A 20,429-nucleotide genomic window follows, 5' to 3' on the forward strand; every position below is an offset into this window, starting at 1 on the left:
TCACGGTCACACGATTCAATCAGCATGGCCCAACGTCAGCTTTCGCGAACCCTCCCCAAGAATTTCACCTTCCCGTCTTTAGCTGCTGATGGCGTTGACGAACCGCGAACCCCCGAACGCCCGTCTCATTATGTCGACGTGCCCAAGGCTCCGCGCCACTCTTTCTCCAGCTGCCGTCTTCCTCGCGTGAGAGTGCGCTCTGGTACCGACGTTTGCGCTCGAATGGACCTCGACCTGTTCCGATTCCAGGGCTCCGGCCCCAGCACTAGTACCAGCACCGAGGACATGCCGCTTCCCTCCATCGAGGTTCCCCAGCAAAGTACATCATTCGACGCGCCTTTCTTCGAGGACCCTGCCGACACTAATGACGGCCGTTTCCTCGCGCCGCCTCACCAGCGCATGAGCTTCAAGACCCCCGAAGCTCAAATTCGAGGTTCTGATTTGGAAAATGAGTCGCACGAATGGCCCTCGTGGGACCAGACCCCGGGCCAGATTACGCGCCCCGGTTCAGCGTGCTCAAACATCTCCGATTCCTCTGTTGAATCAATCGAAACCTTTGCATCGCGACCGTCCGTTGGTGGCAGCTGTACGAGCGCCGAGAGCGACTTGGATTCCTACTTTCCACTGGAGTTCCCCAAAGAACCCGAGATGTCATCTCCCACTCTACCCAAGAAGCAGCAGGTGCAGCGAATCCAAGTGAAGGATAAATCTTGGACGAAAGACATGGATAACCACCTGTGGAACACCTATCAGTTATACCTGCAAGATCCCACCATGACTCCGTTCAAAATGACACCAGGCAGCATTCCGCCCCTTGGAGTCACTTCTCGAGTTGCGCGCCGTGCCAAGCGCACCTGGGAGAAGAAGCGACTCCGCATCACAACTCTACCCGGTCAGGCGGCTGCCGACCGCAGTGGTAGCTCCACCCCCAAGGCCACTGGAAAGCCATCCAATTCGAATTCGGTCTGGCCTAAGTCTGATGCGAAAACACGCAGCCGCCTTAAGCATCTGTGCCGACGCAAGTTCTGCATTGCACCCCATTATCAGCGCATGATGCAATCCCGCAGCCCTGAGCCCGTTGCCGATATGCTCGGCAATGCCGAGTCGCAGGTTCACAACTTCGCCGAAGGAAGTTGTACAACGTATGCCACTCGTGACCTGGGTGTCTCTTTGGTCGCATCCGCTCCCACTCCGTTGGCCCAGCTGGCCGAAGCACCTGTTCCCGAACAACCCTCCGAATGGTTCAATACCCCCATTCAACAACCCAAGGCCGCCAGCCCCCATGCGAGCCCCAAAGCCAGTGCTCCCCAGCCTTCGAATCAATATCTCCGCCCTCAGCCCTACAGCATCCCGCCACGTCTTGGATCACCATTCGTGTACAGCACTTGGGGACCTGGAGGCTCAAACCGCCAAGTGGCAGATCTTCCCCAGCCACCTCGACGCGAGACTGTTCATGTACCTGGTCGCCGCATGCGCCGTAACACTCACTTCGATCTGACCCCGAGGGACACCGACGATGTCTTTTCCAGTGATGTGTATACCAAGGATCCTTCCGATGAGGAAGTTCACCGTCGACTGTCGGATTATATGCACGACAACAAATTCCAAGATATCGGCCATGGCCGAGTCCGGATTCGCAACCGCGGTGCTACAACCAGTGCTGCGGGCCCCCGAGATGTCAGCCAGCTTTTCTCTCCTCCGTCGTCGCTCAACTCATCGCAGGCCGAGCCCGAGGAGACCACCCCGGTCATGAAACCCCCTGTCAATGCGTTTTTGAACCTAGGTGGCGAGAATATCAAGCGCCTCGGTTCGCCCTTCAAACTCGAAGGAGGGTTCAAGCGCCGTGAAGCCCCCGGTCGATTCATTCGACACGCCCCCTCCACCTCTGACCCGTTCTCAAGCGGTGGTATTCCGCCATATACGGGCCCTGCGACTCACCCAGGCTCGACTCCCCTCCGAGACCCCTTTCGAGAGGAAAAGCCGGCCGTGCAGGCCCTGCAGAACCCATTTGAGGAGGGTCTCTCCGACGCCGAACGCATTCGCCGGCAAATCCTGAACATGCCTTACACGCGTAATTAAATGCGTCTTTTTGTTGTCCCGCTGTCCCGAGTTTTCCGTTATATTGTGGCTCCGATTCATTTGCGAAACTTTTATTCCCTGCATAATGACCTGAACGAGATTTCGCAGCCCTTTTTTTATGACAGCAACGGCCTTTGACGACTGTAACGATATGTCTTTTGAGATAGCTCGAGTTCTGATCCCGAACTTTCGAGTATTACTGAAAATTGCAATACACTACCTAACCTCTCTACCCGAAGAGAAAACGTGATGGGCTCTTTCCTCCTGACTTGGCTGTCGACGATTTTCTCATGACCTGCGTTGATTCCCTGTGAATCTTCGATGTCATTGATCCTGCAAACTTGAATTACCTGTGTCAATCTTGAGTTTTCGCATGACCAACTATGAAGATCAGTCGACTCCCTTCTTGGGAACTACATTCATTATTTTGCCACCCCTTTCAGCATCGGATCGAATCTGTGATCGCTGTGAATATCAGTAGGCATCAACAGAATGTCTGGCTGGTCCTGAACCAGATTCGATCATTTATGATGCAAATTCATTCTCTACACCAATACTTCGACAGACTTTTCCTTTTCTTCACACCATCTCCTCAAAGATACTCAGACCCTGAGGAGCAACAAATTTCAAAAAGACAAAAAAACTCCAAACCGCCATAAACCCGATACAAAATACAACTACCCTTCTCCGCCTCAGTCGCGATCCACTCTCTACAATTTCCTTTTCTGTTATTTTGCGTCCATCAATATAGCCGTCGCTTCTTGCCTTCCTGGCTCTCCCGATATTTTCAGGCAGCTTGGAAACGACATCGACGACTATTCAACACCTCTATTTTCTCTTCGGCCTCACCCATCTCTCTCTTTCCTCTCCCCTTTCAAGGCTCCCTTTGCAGGGAAAGGAAAGAAGAAGGATGGACCATCTTCCTTTCCGTTTTCCGCTTCCGCTTCCGAACCGATCTCATGTCCCCCCAAAAAGAATGTGCCAGATGACGATACATATGCGAACCACATAGACGAACCAAAATGAATGACGCACATGAACCTGCAGTTAACTACGACATTCCGAGATGCAATGCAAACACGGTGTTAGGTTGTCTTTTCCGCCAGCGCTATCAATTTATCGATTTTTCCTCCCTTATCGACCATTATTATTCCATCTTTTACTATTTCCACCATCTTCTGCTTCATAATTGCATTTCCTGCTTCCATCAATCAAGCTGGCCTGGTACGATTATATCAACCCCAGCGCCAATGCATCTGCTTGATTGGAAATGCCAACCAAACATGAAGCTTCCCCTCCCAACATTTGTCCATACGAAGATAATGGAGCTCCAGATATACTTTTATATTCTGAGGATAACCCCACTTTGTTTCCGTTTCGCCCCGATCCGATATTGTTATTTCGCTTGTTTGTTCATTGCTCCGAGCTTTCGCTCGGCCTGTTTTTAGCTATGATCTATGATCAACGTATGATGATGGGCGATGGGCGCTCTTGCTTGGTTGCAAATCATTTTTTTCATCCTTATCCGCCTAGACTTGCTTCAGTCAGTCCGGCGAGGGGCATTTCTCAACAGTTGATTTGCCGAATTGATTACTTTTCTCTCACTTTACCTACATGGCATCCTCCATAATTGTAGCAGCTGATGATATCTTAGTAGTATTTGGCTATAGTTGAGTCATCTCTATTTCTCTCACTTGACCATCTATCAACGACCGACACTTGAGCGATAAAAAAAAAAGTGGCGCTTGAACTAGTCTTAGCGCCTCGTATTTTCCCTCTCAATCCATGCCCATTTCGTACCCCGATGCAACGGCCAAGTGGGGACCCTCCCGCTCCGCGATATCGAACTTTCTTTCATCTTACTCGCATAGAATCTTGACATTCTTTTTACTTCGCTTTCTAGTACCTAAAGCGATATACAGCATATTAGAGCAATGGAGGCCCAAGAAGTCCCAAGCCCCGTGAACGACATCGCCGTGCCAGCTGCTTCAAGTCTACCAGTCCTCTTCTTGTGAGTTGAGTTGAGTCATAGCACGAAATCTCGAAATCTCGATCCGAACTAGAACTAACCTTGAACCTCTCAGTGACATAGACAACTGTCTCTATCCACGGAGTAAGTCCCACGACCTCGACCAATTTCTACCCTTCACAAAAAACACAAAGTTCCAAAGCAAAGCGACGCCAAACCCCAACCAAAAAATGATCTAACATCCCCCTCCCCTCCCACAGGCAGTAATGTCCAAGACACACTCTCAGAGCTGATAGACGACTACCTAAGTCGAGAACTCGACCTCCCCCGCTCAGACGCAATCGCCCTACACACGCACTATTTCAAAACATACGGGCAGACAGTCGAAGGACTAGTCCGACACCACGCCATAAACGCCCTGCACTACAATAGCCAAGTCGACGACGCACTACCACTAGAAACCCTTCTCAAGCCCAACCCCGCGCTGCGGGCCTTTCTGCTGTCGATTGATAGATCGAAGGTTCGGCTTTGGCTGCTGACGAATGCGTATGTCACGCATGCAAGGCGCGTGGTGAAGGTTCTTGGCGTTGAGGATCTTTTTGATGGCGTTACGTTTTGTGATTATGCGGGCGTGCCATTTATTTGTAAGCCTCAGGTTGGTATGTTTGAGAAGGCGATGAGGGAGGCTGGGGTTGATGATGTGGGTGGGTGTTTTTTTGTTGGTGAGTTGGTGATTTACGCTCCTTGGTTCGGTTGGACGAGTCTCGAGATTATGGAGGGGAGGGATTCTTTGTGTTTTGCCGTTGAGGGTTATATGATGCTGATGATTCTGTTTTTAGATGACTCGTTTGGGAATTGCGTTGGGGCGAAGAGCTTTGGGTGGACGGCTTGTCACTTGGTTGAGAGTGGGCTGCCGGTTCCTGAGTCTCAAGCTTCGCAGCATCGGATTCGGCATTTGGAGGAGTTGAGTTGTATTTGGCCGGATTTCTTTCGGGCTAAAGAGGTTGAGATTTTGGCTTAATTTAAGTTGGTGTGGGGAGGAGGATGGTGTTGCTGCTAGCATGCTAAATACTTGACGAGGATTTTATTGTATTAGATCTCTGTACTAACTGGGTAATACTAGTATCTCTCACTTTTTCAGGGCTACCTAGTAGGTATGGTACTAGTATTAGTATGATTCTACTGAAGTTTATACATCTTGTGTCTCGCTTCGATCTATGCAGTAGGGGCTGCTGTCTTTCTACGCTCGCGTATCAATTGGAATTTCGAAGATGTCTGCTTCTTTGACTCGTTAGTTTCACATTTTCGGTTTTCAGGCAACTTGAACTTTGAAGCAGCTCTTATATACACTTTAAGGAGAGTACACCTTGGCCACCGCCAAGACTTGTCTAGGGTCATCCCGAAACGTCTTAATGTTGTACTGCATGTAGCCAATATCATTGGCCGAAGCTTATATTAACATTGCTCTTCTCCGCTCAAGACCGGAGGAATTGAATGCCAGTGAATCCCCGTAACCGCAATCATCCCGCTCCTGGGCCTCCTAGCTTTAGGCATTTGACAAAGTCGGGCTTAGGGTTGAGGTCCAATCTACCGAACAAGTCGCAGTGCTGTGTCTATCCACCTGGGCATACTATTAGTGACAATGAATTCGTACAAGATAGTCACATTCACAAATCCCATCTCCCAATAGATATTTCCCTTTTTTTAAAGAGTACACTGGCTAACTCGGCTCTCAGCCCTGGTGGTAAGTTGAAAAAGTCCGCATACATGTGAGATTATTCTAGGGTGCTAATTTGATGGGATTCAGATCCTCTTTTTTACCTACGCATTTGCAACTTAGATCGTGTTTTCTGGCAATGGCAGAGGAAGGATATCCCTCGACGCTTTCATCAAGTCGGCGGACTGGTTGTTCCACTTGATTACAGTGGTGCGAATGTTACCTTGGACTTTGAGATTAATATTGGAAAGCTTGCTCCCAATGCTACTCTCAAGAAATTGCTTAATCCGCAAGGTGAGGTCTTGTGTTATGTATACCATGGACTGTAAGTAATTGGTGGTATTTGGTTCGGTATAAAATTATGGATGTGCTATCGAAGTCTGTATTCGGACTTGTATATCAATTTTTGAATGTATCAATGCTCCGGGTGGATTATTGATCTTACAGAAAACCCTATTTTCTGTTATGTGCTAGGATTCTTGGTCAGATCTTGAGGATTTATACGGAATGATTTCCACTAATGTAATCCATTTAGCACTAGATCAGAGCGCTCACAGTCTGAAACAACATATTAAATGTAAATTTATCCATGATAGCATTGGCATGGCGGAACCCAAAAACTTGAATGTTCCAAGGTTCTAGGCTATTTCTTCCGAAGCAAGTCGATGACAACGGCCTGAGTTGAAGGAACCTCTAGGAGCAACTTCTTACCCTGGATATGTAGTCGTTCAGCATTCTCTGCCCCATGCTGTCCAAGCCTACCATCAGCCGTCCAGTTCCAGCTGATCCCACCCCAGGAGATGTCAGATGTGGAGCTGGCACCCGGTCCAGTCAATCTCTTTGCTTCAGCAGCATGAACACCGGGTGGCACATGGAACTCAAACCTCTGGGAAGGGCGAGGATAGTGCGTGGTCGAATTCCACTCATCAAAATTGACGACTACATATTTGCTGAGGATTCCGGACTGGTAGACTCCATATGCTGAAAGATCCCAGCGACCCAGGTCGACCGGTGCGATTTGCACATCACGATGATGCCCGATTACATCCGCGACAAGGATCTGCCCGTAAAGTGGCGGGCGGACTTGCGGGTCTTGGCCATTGTAGGGTACGGGGACCCAGCCTGCGTAGCCGAAATTTGTTCCTTGGATAAGATTGAAGCGAGATATGTTCTTTTTGAAAATTAGTACCTAGGTAAACTTTGAATGTTCAGAATACTCCGAAGGGAAGGGGGGTTTTATTACTAGGCTCATTCCGTAAAGAAGATAATCAACCAACCAAAGGGAGCTTCCAAAAACACCTTCCACCTGGTTCATGCCCAGGTTGACATAGTCGCTGTTTGTCTCTCCAAGCAAAAATTCGATGCCGGGATTGGCTGCTTTTGTTGCTTCCATATCGGGGATGTACTGCGTTAAGTTCCCAGCGATGGCGGTGTGGTTCATGAAAGAGTCTTGAGAAAATTGAGCAAATTAGAAGTGTGCATTTTCCTGCGAGAAGGCTCTTACTTTGAAGTCTGACCCAGCCTTGATTTCCAGCGGCGTATCTTGAGACGGAATTAGTTTTGTCTCAAAATGCTTGGGGAAATTCTACATACTGGTGCTGCGATACTGTTTTCACGTGCCCTGTCTTGTCAATGCCATCCTTGAATGCGTCAGCCCTATAGATTACACCAAGTTAGCATGTGGGTGCAGCCTTGGGGCGTAAAGCAGCATACGTAGTAAAGCCGTCAGGCTTGAACACGAAAGTCAAAGCTTGGAATAACTTCCACGAATCAAGTCCGTAAGGGTTATCTTGTAGAACATGCCTCGAGATGGCATTCGCATAGTGAGTCCACTCTTTGACGTAATCTGCCGTGTTATAATTTGACGGTCGAACATCACCAGGGTAGAGATCAGGCTCGTTTCCAATTTCAAAAGCAACAAGATTTTCCTTGATATGACTGAGCGCAATCTTAGCTTCGGTCAGAGCATTATCGAGTGCATTGCTCTTATTGTTGGCAAGATTGACTTGGAAAGTCCAAGGGGTTCCGGGGAAATTATCGAATCCTTCAAAGAAGACTTCGCCGACGGTAACTTCAATAGGAATACCATTATCATATTCTTTCGATAGGACAATTGATTGCGTTTGGGATGCATTGTATATGGTGCGATCTCTGGTAATATTGCTTTGTTAGATCTGATCTGAAGCCATCCACAGTATTTAATTGATTTTATGTCAACTCACCCCGAGGTACCGCCAACGCGGATATGCGGATGAGCCCCTGTCTTCTCGAAGAAAAGATTGACTATATCACGAGAGAACAGGTTCGGATGACTCTTATTGCCTATTTCAATTAGCTTTGCTTCCTTCCCAGCCCTTATATAGCCATCTGGTAACTCACCAGCATAGTCAGGGAAGAAATGGAAAGGTAAAGAAAAAGAGGCAAAGTCATGTTCAACCGGATTGGAGGCACCAATGGGCACTCTTTCAGGCGTACGAATTTCGACATTTCTCAAAAGCGCAGCAGTCGAAACCGAGCTGCATAGTAAGAGTGGGGCCCAAGAGCGCATGGTGTGGGCTAGAAATACAAGATTCTCAAGTCAAGTAGTAGGCGTACTCATAAAGTCCCCCAACGGCAGACTCGACATTATTTATATTATTTACCCCCATTTGCACCATTATACCCCGGATCACGCATCTAATCACGAAATATGGGGTTTGATGTTGCAACCATTCAAGGTTCTCGCAACTCAATAGGCTTTCGCTTGGATGTCGGCGCGGATGTCGGCTCCGGCAGGTATGGATGCAGGGCGGGGGAGATTACCTAGGGAGCGCATGGAGATTGATTGTAGTTCTGAGGTCTCGCGGATGAGATGTATACTAGTATTTCAGTATACAGAATTTCGAACGATAAAGGTTTGGTTTCAAGGGACCTCGGGAACTGCCCAGGTGGGATGAAAAAGCAAAAGACTCCCGAGGCAGGCTAGATAGATTCCGGTGCCGCACAGAGCAATGATGCTACTGGCAGTCATTTCCATTCATAAACAACAATTGAAACAGGTAATATTATGCACAGGAAGATTATATAGGTATAAGTTCAAACACTCAGCCACCGGTCGATGCGCTTGGCAAACGCAACACACCGATCATCTACATATTTTGTATAACAATGCGCACACAACACGGCCAAAGACCCCAACAAAATGCCCGAAACCCACCACGCGATATGAAAAGAGAAGGGATTTGCACTCCACGCCTGAGCGCTAGTCTCATAGGCCATCCCACCGCTGAGTGAAGAGTAGATGAAATCTCGCAATGGGTTTCGGAGCAGCTGATAGATCGTCTCATGAAGCAGATAAAGCGCAAATGAGATTTTTCCCCAGATACTGCACAACGCGGGTATCTAGCGGTCGCTGCAGGATTTTAAATTCTGCGATCCCAAAAACAAGCATGGCAGATCCGAGCTCTTTCCAGCAAAAGTGATAGATATGCCACCGATCCTTCCATTGCGATGACTGGATGTAGGATAAGAACCCATATCCTGTTGGGAGATGACCATCATTGCCGAGACAGAGGAGATAGTACCCAGCGAGAAAGACGAGGGCGATTCCAACACGCGACAAGACGAGCCAACTTCTTGGGTGTCGCCAACCCAGCGCTTTATACCGACGCTTTCCACTGCAAATGTTGAAGCGCTCAGGCAAAGAAAAGAGTGGGTTCGGCGTGTCATCAAACTCTGCCATTTCAAGCTCCGTATCCTGATCGAAGTTCTCTCTCGATGCAGTACCATGAGCCTTTTCTGCAAGCCAAAGACCCCAGATAAAACCGAAAATATCCCAGTTGCCCCACCAGAAGAAAAACGCCCCCAAAGTGGGAAGAACAATGAGCCTCACTCTCCTTCGCCAACCCGAAAGACCAATAATCAGTAGGTAGACAACATTTGATCCCCTGAATTCCAGGGGCATAGTCCACAACTGCCCATTAAGACCGCCACGGTACTCAGAGGCGATGACATTGATACTCTCCGCCATGTAATGCATCAGCCAAGTAAAGTGGGCCCAGGGGTTTGACCAAGGCTTAGGCAGATCGTCGATGAGACCCTGGTCAAATTCCCAATGGTAGAGGTCAAAGAAATAGAAGATCTGTGCGATACTAGCGGTGATGATAACGGGCAGATATATTCGAAACACTCTGCGCACGATCGCGGATGACATGCGTTGCAGAAATTGGGGCCCGTCGCGCGCGTTCAGGAGACTGATGGAGATAGCGTAGCCAGAGATCACCATGAATAGGGTCACCATGCCATGAGCAGAGAAGAGGATGCGAATTGGCGGCAACTGTACGATGTGCCGATTATATTCGGGAGGCTCGGTCCAGAACGAGACGAACGGGTGCCAGACGTCGCTCATAAAATAGTGATCGAAGGCGACGATCGCGGCTGCGATGCCGCGCAGGCCGTCCAGCCAGGTTGTGCGCTCCATGGTCTGCTTTAGAAAATAGGTCACAACCTATAATTCCAACCTTCAGTCATATGTGATTCCGTGGAGATTTTGTCTATTGCATTGTCGCGGAAGAGAGAGGTGTCAGCGTGATTTTAGGCCACCCTGCGCAGCTTTGATCAGCTTTGATATCTCGGGTCTAATGGATCCACTTTTTAGCCCCAAGCTCAAGATGACCAATGACCGTCCGTTCTATCCGAGACAAACCCATTTTTAGATTAGTTGTTCCATCATGGGTTAGCGTGGACACGAAGGGGGTTCAACAGATGAAAGAGATCCACTACTCTCAATAGCCTTATTTCCTGCCATCTGTCGTCTCTCTTTGTCAAGCTACACAATATTGAATGATAAAGTGTTGAAATTTTACAAAATAGATATCGGTCACTCTTGCTCGAAATGCACCTACGCATATACTGGGCCTTGAGTAGCGGATCGAGAACATATAGGGGCGGAAGGAAGTTGGGATGATTATAATCTCGAGTAGTTCAAAAGAGGCGATGCGAATACTTGAAGATTCCCATTCGGCAAAGAAGGAAATAACCTTTAAGCACAACCGGTCTTATTGTAATAGGACATGCCTGTGATCACGTTATATTCCCATAGCCTAAAAAGACCCCAACAGAAAATAACAAGACGGGGGAAAACCGGAAAGCTCTGGTAGAGAAAAGACCCGAAAACCGTCAAAGGGCTTCCAGCAAAGTATGACTGAAATGAGTCCGAAAATAGATCGGACTGAAAGGAATAGTGATGGGTGATGGGAAAAACCGGAATAACTCAGGATTCGAGAAAGGATTTGGAAACCATCAAAGGAATTCGACGTAAATGTGTCGAAAAGGGTTCAAGTGAAAGTCGAAACAAAGCAGACTTCGTGACGAAGAGTCGTCTTTCAAGAGACTAGGGATGAAAATGGACCAAAAGCCCTTCGAGAGGGAAATAATTCCAGAAACCCCATAGTTTTAGTAAAGCAAAATGTCTGTCGCACTTCAAGATACTGAATCGCCCCAGTCAATGCTTCGTGGGGGAGCTGGTACTCCTTCGCCCGAACATTCCGAGATGTCCACAGATATTTCAGAAGAGGAAGAATTCGAGCCGCCGGGTGACGAGCCCGAGTCTGAACCAGAGCCAATCGTCAGGGTGGTTATCCCGCGGGCACATCAGACCACGAACCCGGTTCAGCAACGACGAGAGGCTCGAGGGAGAGCGAGACAGAAAGATAGTGCCTTAATATATTATGTTGCGACTATCGGCTTATATGATGAATTTAAATATATCGTTATCACCGAAATTATAGCACGCGTAGTCTGATCTATTGGAAACTTTTGAAGAAAGCAGGATCTGAAGCTTCCTGAATGAGTATCTATTACACCTTGACACTGCACGCCTAGTATGATCTACCTCTGTCAAATCCAGAATTATGCAGTTTCTGAACCAAGCTCGTCCAGATCCTAGGTAGCCTGGGTAGCTCCAAGTATCTCATAAACCGCCTTGATATACGCTGCTGGAGAAGGATGTTCCGCGCTTAGCATCCTGTTCATAGCGTACGCGATTGTGAGCCTCCTGTCGCTATCCATAACCACGATCGAACCCCCCCCATCCGCTACCCCATCCAACATTGCCCTCCGGTAGCTTGTCTTCGACGCTTCCCGACCCAGGCCCGGTGAGGTAAATTCCAAGTCCACGCCTCCCGCTCCGTCCCGTCACCAAGTCTATTCCTGTCGCATGCTCTGTAAGCGCCAATTTCACTGTCTCGGACGACAGCAGGCGATGGCCTTCCTCCGCACATATGCCACCGAGCGAGAAGCAAGAGAGGATCTTGACTAATGCCCGAGCGTTTGTATGGCCGTTAACTGAGCCCAGCGTGCTGGACCGCCAGAGCTCAGTGTTAGCATCCTCGGCCCTGGGCTCGGGATTGCAAAGCGTGCGCATGACGATCGAGTCCTGCTCATATCCCGCCTGTTGGCTAAGCACCTCCTGGATAGAAGGCCCCGGTGGAGGTATGACGGGGGCCACCCGGCTCCAGTCCTCCTTGCGACACCCAAGCTGGAAGTCAGTCCCATCGCCCAGGGGCTGGCAAATCTCCTCTTTTACGAACTTATCGATCGACATCCCCGTTTTCCTTCGCACCAGCTCTCCGACGATGAATCCCTGCGTTAGGCCGTGGTATCCCATGGCGGTTCCGGGAGGCCACAGTGGTGCCTGACGTGCTAGCTTGTTGGTTGCCGTCTCGAGGTCATATAGGTCCACCAGCTTCATATTGTCCTTCCAGGCGCTGAGACCCGCCGTGTGGGCTAGGATTTGGCCGACAGTAACCTCCGACTTCCCATTTGCTGCAAACTCAGGCCAGTGCTTGGCCACCTTATCCTCGGGGGCAAGCAAACCACGCGAGATGAGCATTAGAGCCGCCAGGTTGGTGACTAGTTTCGTGGTCGAGAAGACATTTACTACCGTATCCTTTTCCCACGGTTTCTTGGTCGATGCGTCGGTGTAACCCCCCCCCATATATCTACCACATTATCTCCGTTGATATTGATGCATAGACTGGCACCGATATCTTGCCCGGACGCGATGAACTCTTGCATTAAGTCGCGTAGCTTAGAAAACCGGGTTTCGCAGTGGCCTTGGATCTGAGCCATTCTGCCCATGGTGGCGATTGACTAGTATAAGGAATGGAGCTCGAATTCAAAGAAAGAGGTGATCCCTATGTATAAGTTCCGTTGGAACTGGTGATCTTTAGAAGCAAATATTATGTTAAGCTTGGTAATGAGTGGATAAAAATTCTGCATTACGGAGGATCCCCTTTCTTTACCTAGGTATACCCCACTAAGTTTCTATTTTTAGCCGGTGTATATAACGTGATGAATGTATAGCTCTATACTTTCATCTAACCAATGTGTAAACCTGTGACAGCCCCAAATTACAGGACTAATCTCATTTGGCTTGATGTAACAGGTAGCTAGGGTTTGAAGTACTATATCTTTGTTCCTCGGTACCCGAGTCTACCTAGGAAGGTACAAATATATTGTGAGAACTTGAAGAAATTATAGGGAAGAATATTAAAACTTGACCTCATCAATTCAGCCCTGGAGTCATAAAGAGTTTGCAAACAACGAACACCGTAATTAAAGCCACAAATTTGCTGGGAAGTGGCGAAGTTCTCCTTTCTTCTCGAGGTCGACTCGCTGTAGCTACCTAGTAGGTACTGAGGTCAAAGATTCAAGCAGAACAGAAATCTGTCGGTCTCCTCATGCACTAAGCCTAGGTAGTAGCCACGATATTTCATTCTGCCTAATAGAAACCTTGGAATACATAATGCGAATAAGATTTTTGCCAAGCTACGAGAAGCAACCGCGATCATTCCCAAGGTCCGTCTTAGTACTCGGGCTAGTTCTATTCCCTTGCCCCTCCAAGTTGTTTTGTCCACCTATCCTGAGCAAAGTTTCTTGCCCTGCTCGCATAATCTCCAGGGCTGATGATCCCGAGAGAATCTTTTTGCTGGCTCGCACGGAGATACTCCACGATTCTTAATACCCATTCACTGGAAGATTGCTCAATGCGTCATAAGACTTAACCACATAGTCCCTCCCAACTCCATTCTGGGCTGCTAATCAATCCATTGAGAGATTTTGATTAATGCAGTCATTGAGTGCGAGCTTGGCAATGTGACCCTACATAATTACCAATTGGCCCCCATGGCTCCCGAGCTGTTCCTAGTCCTTGGCAGCCCTTGGCAGCCCCGACGGTGCCCTGATCCTTCAATTCTCAGTCGTACTAAATTACTTCGCTCCCAATGGACCCTGCCCCACCTCGGGCTCACAGAACTTCCCCATTGCTAAGATTCTTAATTTGAGTTTCCCAAAGCCCTATCGTGTCGTCTCATGAAAGTGTGATTTATGTCGGCAATTGAGGTTGAATTGATCAAATGCCTTGATAGAGTATGAATGACCTTCATCGGAACAGACCCTTCGCTTAAAACGCCTGACTGGGCGCGTCACTAGTGGTTCTTGGAGGCTGCCTTGATTAGCCATGTTCCTGTCGGCTAGTCTGAAAATGAGGCTCCTTTCAGCCCAGTTGCCCCAATTGCCAAGCAACTCAACCGCCAACCCTAGCGGTCGCAAAATAGGCCCCCTTAAGAGGCCGCTCTCGCATTCACGGATGCTGTTTTTTCTTCACTGCCACGGGCGAGTGCAATAGATACCGGAACCCATTTTTCACCGATGGAAGAGCACGGCAGCCAAATTGCCTTACGGCCGCTTTCGAGCCGCACATCGGAATCCCAGCATAGGCCTCACAACCAGGGCGAAACGCAAGAGCATGCTGCTCATCAAATACCCCTAGATTTCGATTCAGCTCAACCGCCACAGGATGAATTGCCCGTGTATACGCGAGCCTTGCCAGAGAGTCAGGCACTTGGACGTGCTCATAGCACAACCCTCCATCGCTCTACATGCGTACTATTGATGACAACTTACTTTGCCGCAATGGTCATATACTCATGGGTCATTCTGGCTGTTCTGTCATTTCACCCAGTGAGCACTCATAGCTGGGAAGCACATACCGACGAATTCAATCGCTACCCGGAAAAAATGCCAAACTACACGATGGATGGGAACTTATATCGCTCGGCGAGAATCATACAATCCATCGCCAGCGTCTTAATTTTACCATTGACCTCAGCTGTCTGTGCTTATGCAGCAGTCATTTTTGTCCAGAAACAAAAAGAAAATTCGAGCATGACTATGCGACAAGTTATGAACTTGGCCGACCGACGTTGGATGGATGGATCCTTGGTTAGGGATATAATTTCTGGAAGCTGGAAGCAACACGGAAGTGCTTTTTTGGCATTGGCTATCTTTGCCCACTTCCTCGCTCTTGTCATCTATCCGATCCAATCGATTGTGGTCAACACGAAGGCGCTTCGTGCTCCTATTCATCCAAATGTGATGGGTCAAATAAGTGATTTGGCAAATATGAAAACCCAATACAACTCATACCCTGGGCTCGACGTTGTTCAAATCCGCAATGCTCTTAATGAGGCAGATAAGCGCACATGGCAGCCACAACTTTGGGATGAGGGAGGCAGTCAGAAATTTTCCACACTCGTCAACCTCTCTGCCATGAACGATCCTTTTTTTTCTCCATTGCCGAACGGCTTCAATAGTGGGCTACTCCGTCAGTATGCACCACGGTTCAATTCAAGTACTGCTGTTCGTAGTATCCAGGAAAATGAATACCCGAAAGACTGTGAACTTGACTCGGACAACTTCTTCGCCTACTACTCACCTGTCTACGAGAGTAACCCTGGATTTGAATACAGTAATATCCTGAACTGGACGGTCTCCGCTTGTATGCTCGCCTCAAACGTCACATCGCCCTGGAAAGAAACCAGAGATCGCCAAGAGTTTTTTGAGTTGCTCTATCTTAATATTTCAGTTCAAGATGGCTTAAAGGAGGTCCCGGATACAAACCGATTGTCCGTTGATGGTCTTCTCGAAATCAAACTTACTACAACTGCCGGTTACTTTGAGCTTCCAAATTACATGAACAATCAGACTGCAGGGCCATTGCTTGACAGTGATCCAACGGTAGATTGTGCAAAGGGTGGCTATGGCTGTATCGGCCAGACCGATCATTACTTCCACTCTAAACGAGTTAAACGTCAAGCCTCTGCACCCGGTAATATGACCGCCAGATACAGCGGGGCTGTTCCGTGGGCCCCCATGTTTACGTCAAACAAGGGACCCTTGCTGAGTACGGCACTTGCTATCTTCGGGCCGGGGTCTTTTTTCAACACATTCAGCGCTGAATATGTTTCGCTAACGTCAGCTTTGTCTGGTGCTGATCTTTCAGCGAATGCCCTCCGGACTAATAGCCTCGGCACAATATGTGTTGGGATTGCTCCCCTTACAAATATGATGTCCACCGGATATCCATCTTATGTCGCATCAGATTCATGCATTGAGTTACAACTTGCTGCCTCTACTCGCAATCATTTTGCTTCTGAGGCCTTTAACACCATGGCGTCGTGGCTGAGGGATATGTTTTCCGACCATGAAATCTTGACCAACACTATGGATGGTGCAGCGTTCCTTGCAAACAAGCGTCATTTCGAACTCTTGCAGCCCTATTACAATGTTTACCAGGACCTTGGCTCTGAAATTATGGTTCCGGATTCTAGCTTGGCCGGCGTGGCTATCGCCTCCTCGTTCCTGGGCCTCTATATCCTCGTTTTGTTTGCTCTTTCATTGTATGGAAGTATCTATCCACGCTGGACTTTACGGCTGGACTCTTTCGCCATGTTCCGTCTTGGTGCCGCTTTTGGCCAGAAAAATTCCACGGTCCTTGTTACACGCGCAAATCGACATGTCAAGTTCCTTGACGAAATTCCGGGTGTGGTTCGCGATGTGAGTAATATTGCAGATGATGCAGTTGTGCCGATTGGTCGAGTGGGTTTAGGGGAAGGTAAACCTTTACAGGCTGGCCGAAGATATGAATGCTATCAAGGTGACGATGAGCCTTTGACAATAGCAGAGAAACGGGAGATCAACGGTCACTATTAATTGGGTACTTTAAATAGTTTCAGTTGGTATGGATCGTTCATCATCAATGTGTTATTCTTCTTTTACAGACGCCCACTGGCAGGAGTCAGAATTCTAGCCAGAGAGAAATGACGCATTGAGAACTGTCGCATGGTTAACAGCAATGCAGCTATAATTTAAGGACGTTCATAAAATTCTATTAAATTTCCTCGCTATTCACATGACCAGAGTTCAACAGACTCATATGACAGACGGATTGCTCATTTCAAGTAGATGATATCCTGTTGAATTGATGGAGTTTAATTTCTTTGAATTCGTGGATTTGGAAAGAATTTTGGGTTTTCCCTCCTTTGATATGTGTCCAGTAACTAAACCTGTACATGAGGACTGGGACTGGGACTCCCATGGGACGTGATCAAAATGTGATTCCATGGGATTCCACTAGCTGTATAAGGCTAGGTCAAATATTTTATAGAAATGGGAGATTAATGGGACCCATGGGTCCTCCCAAGCCTCCCATAGGATGTGATGGAATCAATGATTAGTCCCATGGGTTCTTGGCAGATCGGACTTGGGCAATAATTTAGTCCCATGGGTCCCATATGCTCAGGTCTACCAGTGGTCCCTTACGCCAGCCCCTATGATAACTTTGAATATTCTCGGCCAATGGCAATAGATTCTCTGATGTTAATTAGAATGCAATCAATTTCCGCATTTTATTCTTCAGTCACGCTTCGCTACGTGAAAAAAAAAAGGATATGACGTAGCCGAAAATTGAATTTTGCGGGGAATCCGGTTAAGGTCATGTTGAGTCAGCCGTACCTGATAACATGTTCATCATGTTCGCTGCGTGGCGAATCATGACATAGCTTCAACATGAATATGAGACCAGGTTTATGGTAAATTGACCAAAGCGATAAACTCATGAACGAAAATACCGATCAGTGAAACCCAAGTTAGCAGGGATTAGTCGCTTGTCAACTAAATCGCGATCACGACAGCCGTCGGGTCAAAACACCGATAGCTTGTGTACATTTGTCTGCGCAAACGGAAAAAAAAGCCTGGCTTTTTTGCCACGCAGGATCAAAATGTCCAATCGTGTCCCCATCCCTCGCTTGCTAAACACGCGCACACAACACAAGCCAGGTCGTACCGGGAGAGCCTGCGACGAGTGTCGGTCACGAAAAGCAAAATGCGACGGCGTCAAGCCAGCCTGCTCTTTTTGTGTTCGACAGAAAACAACATGTCATTATTCGGAGCCGAAGAGAAAACGCGAACAAACTGAGTTAGGATTGGCGAAGGACAGAGCCGACAGTTTCGAAAAGGTACTTCGCGAAATCTTGGAGGAAGTTGATCTTCCTGTCTCGAAGAAAATAAAGAGAGTACTGGTATGTTCCCATTGACCGCATAATTGTCATTCCTGCTGACTCTAGATCCTTAAGAAACCTTCATCATTGAGTCAAGAATCTCGCAAAAGTTCGAGCTTTTCTTCTGTTCCGTCCTCGCCATCCTCTGTTGGCTCTGTAGACGCCGCCGATGTCCTTGACGAAGATCTCAATCGGAGTCAAGACAGCAGAGCAACAGGGTATATTGGGGAAAGTTCAGAAGTTACCTGGCTGCGCAGCATAGAGATGAAATCTTCTGGCTTGTCTACCGATGGACAGAATTTAGAACCCACTCGCAGTTACAGCTCGTCACCTTCGCGGAATACCCCCACGGCATCGATGAGCTATCATATCGAGCCCGCTGCTTATCCAGCAGAAGAGGTCGATAACGTCTATGCTCTCCCAGAGAGATATTCAGCGGAGAGACTCTTAATAATATACATGGACAGTGTTCAGCCATCCTTACCAGTCATCCGGTCAGATCTTTTCAAAGAGCAGTTTGATTCCTTCATTTCAGGAAACTCGAGTCAACCTGGACGAAAATGGCTCGCCGTGCTCAATCTGATTTTTGCCATCAGTACGAAGCTATGTCAGCATTCTGGACAAGACACTCAGAACATGGGTCATCAATTCTTTTCACGGGCGCAAATGTTGAACATTTCTGAAAGTATTGTAGAAGATCATGAAGATCTACAGCAGGTCCAGCTTGAAACTCTCGCCGCATTTTATCTCATGATTTCCTCACATATCAATAGGTAAGCTCCCTCTAGAACTTCCTCGTCATATTGCAGAACATTCGTAGTTCTTATCTAATTTTATTCAGGGCATGGAAAATGATCGGCATAGCCACTCGCTCCAGTATCTCCTTGGGTCTGCACCTTCGCGCAACTCACAACAATTTGAACGCACAAGCGCTCGAAGCCCGACATAGACTTTTCTGGTCAATTTTCAGCTTGGAGAATCTTCTTTCTGATATGACAGGTCGCGCTTCCGGACTGAGTAGTGTCTATTGCTCAGCACCTCCACCACTCGCCTCAAAAGACATGTGCCCCTTCACCAACAGCACGCCAAAGGGCAGGACAATTCCAGCTTCCGAAAGTCCACCGATGAATTGGACAATGGATCAAGAACATAAGCATCTGAAAGTCCAGCGGGAACTGACAAGACAGATGGAGGCCAGCCCCGAGCTATATTTCTTCTGTCTTGTAGATATAACTTTCATCTCACACACTGCATCGGCCAGTGTGTACAATAGAGAAGCACTGAAGATAGGCTGGAGCGAAATTCAGAGCCGGATCGATTTTTACAACGGAATCATGCTTGACTGGCTCTCTGGGTTGCCAAACAGTCTCAAATTTGATGGGATTGATGCCGTTCCATTTCTCCCTGTTTCTGACGCTTATGGGGTTTCTTTGGCATTGCATTATCACAGCGCACGGATTATTCTCAACAGGCCATGCGTCACTCGACAGAAGGGTGGAAAGAGCTTCAAAGGACACCTCGCCCGCACGAGAAAAGATATCGAAATGACATGTTTAGAATCCGCTCTGGCAATACTTTCCATGTTTCCAGAAGAGCCGAGCACGAGCTGGTTCCGATGCGTCACTTGGTGGAACATTCTTCATTTCCTCGTCCAAAGCACCACCGTGTGTCTCATCAATATCTCTTATCTGGATTCCACAAATTCGCAAGGTTCAAGCCCTACCAAAGATAAAAGAATCGATCAGTTTCCAACCTCCCCCACACCAATCATCAAGCCCGAGACTATTCTGGCGGCCACCACGAAAGCGTTACTATGGCTATCTCACCTAGGCAAAACAGACGCATCGGCCCGCAGAGCGTTCAACCTTTGCAATAACTGCATCCGTCGCATGGATCTGGGCTACGCCGACCTTGCAATATCTACTAGAGTGAACTATCCCTCTGAGTCGCCTCGTCTCAATGTACCAACCGACCAGTCACACCAGCAATACCGCAGCAAGCACAACGTGCCGAATTCGCAGTTTGTTGGTTCTAGAAGTTTCGGCTTCGATGGAAAGATCGATATGTCCTCTTTGCCTGTAAAAATGGATGATAAAGAAGAATCCGGACTTTTGCAGCCGTCAATTGGAACACTTGCAGTGGATGTTGACATGTCTGACTACATTCCGGATCTAGAAACTGCAGCCTTGGACGATATTTTAGAATGTCTTGCAGCATGAATACCGAGTTTTAGATTATGCAGATTGCAGATGCCTTTCATGCGAAAAGGGGTTTTAGTGGGTTT

The 20,429-nt window shown here is 48.0% G+C and overlaps 8 protein-coding genes across 8 annotated transcripts; 5 read left to right on the forward strand and 3 right to left on the reverse strand.

Annotated features, from left to right (window-relative positions):
- Nucleotides 1–24: 24 nt before the first annotated feature.
- N7533_012706 (uncharacterized protein) lies at nt 25–2,079 on the forward strand (the record flags this gene model as incomplete). Its single annotated transcript, XM_057109356.1, has 1 exon — nt 25–2,079. One exon carries the CDS (start codon nt 25–27, stop codon nt 2,077–2,079), a length of 2,055 nt encoding a protein of 684 aa, XP_056954457.1.
- Nucleotides 2,080–4,013: 1,934 nt separating this feature from the next.
- On the forward strand, nt 4,014–5,069 carry N7533_012707 (Pyrimidine 5-nucleotidase; the record flags this gene model as incomplete). Its single annotated transcript, XM_057109357.1, has 4 exons — nt 4,014–4,090; nt 4,164–4,192; nt 4,309–4,752; nt 4,888–5,069. 4 exons carry the CDS (start codon nt 4,014–4,016, stop codon nt 5,067–5,069), a joined length of 732 nt encoding a protein of 243 aa, XP_056954458.1.
- A 1,339-nt stretch (nt 5,070–6,408) lies between these two features.
- On the reverse strand, nt 6,409–8,313 carry N7533_012708 (glycosyl hydrolase family 79 C-terminal domain-containing protein; the record flags this gene model as incomplete). The annotated part of the gene is made up of 7 exons (XM_057109358.1): nt 6,409–6,936; nt 7,009–7,214; nt 7,270–7,307; nt 7,359–7,421; nt 7,479–7,916; nt 7,988–8,087; nt 8,145–8,313. 7 exons carry the CDS (start codon nt 8,311–8,313, stop codon nt 6,409–6,411), a joined length of 1,542 nt encoding a protein of 513 aa, XP_056954459.1.
- A 774-nt stretch (nt 8,314–9,087) lies between these two features.
- N7533_012709 (acyltransferase family protein) lies at nt 9,088–10,224 on the reverse strand (the record flags this gene model as incomplete). Its single annotated transcript, XM_057109359.1, has 1 exon — nt 9,088–10,224. The coding sequence occupies one exon, from the start codon at nt 10,222–10,224 to the stop codon at nt 9,088–9,090; it is 1,137 nt and encodes a 378-aa protein (XP_056954460.1).
- A 987-nt stretch (nt 10,225–11,211) lies between these two features.
- Nucleotides 11,212–11,547, forward strand: N7533_012710 (uncharacterized protein; the record flags this gene model as incomplete). The annotated part of the gene is made up of 1 exon (XM_057109360.1): nt 11,212–11,547. The coding sequence occupies one exon, from the start codon at nt 11,212–11,214 to the stop codon at nt 11,545–11,547; it is 336 nt and encodes a 111-aa protein (XP_056954461.1).
- A 258-nt stretch (nt 11,548–11,805) lies between these two features.
- On the reverse strand, nt 11,806–12,884 carry N7533_012711 (serine hydrolase domain-containing protein; the record flags this gene model as incomplete). Its single annotated transcript, XM_057109361.1, has 2 exons — nt 11,806–12,708; nt 12,750–12,884. 2 exons carry the CDS (start codon nt 12,882–12,884, stop codon nt 11,806–11,808), a joined length of 1,038 nt encoding a protein of 345 aa, XP_056954462.1.
- A 1,572-nt stretch (nt 12,885–14,456) lies between these two features.
- On the forward strand, nt 14,457–16,799 carry N7533_012712 (uncharacterized protein; the record flags this gene model as incomplete). The annotated part of the gene is made up of 1 exon (XM_057109362.1): nt 14,457–16,799. The coding sequence occupies one exon, from the start codon at nt 14,457–14,459 to the stop codon at nt 16,797–16,799; it is 2,343 nt and encodes a 780-aa protein (XP_056954463.1).
- A 1,067-nt stretch (nt 16,800–17,866) lies between these two features.
- Nucleotides 17,867–20,364, forward strand: N7533_012713 (uncharacterized protein; the record flags this gene model as incomplete). The annotated part of the gene is made up of 3 exons (XM_057109363.1): nt 17,867–18,166; nt 18,212–18,918; nt 18,987–20,364. 3 exons carry the CDS (start codon nt 17,867–17,869, stop codon nt 20,362–20,364), a joined length of 2,385 nt encoding a protein of 794 aa, XP_056954464.1.
- Nucleotides 20,365–20,429: the final 65 nt, after the last annotated feature.

The sequence above is a fragment of the Penicillium manginii genome (genome assembly GCF_028828005.1).
Source record: "Penicillium manginii strain IBT 31320 chromosome Unknown utg000009l:1.0-3297300.0:1.0-3298630.0, whole genome shotgun sequence".
In the NCBI taxonomy this organism is placed as follows: domain Eukaryota; kingdom Fungi; phylum Ascomycota; class Eurotiomycetes; order Eurotiales; family Aspergillaceae; genus Penicillium; species Penicillium manginii.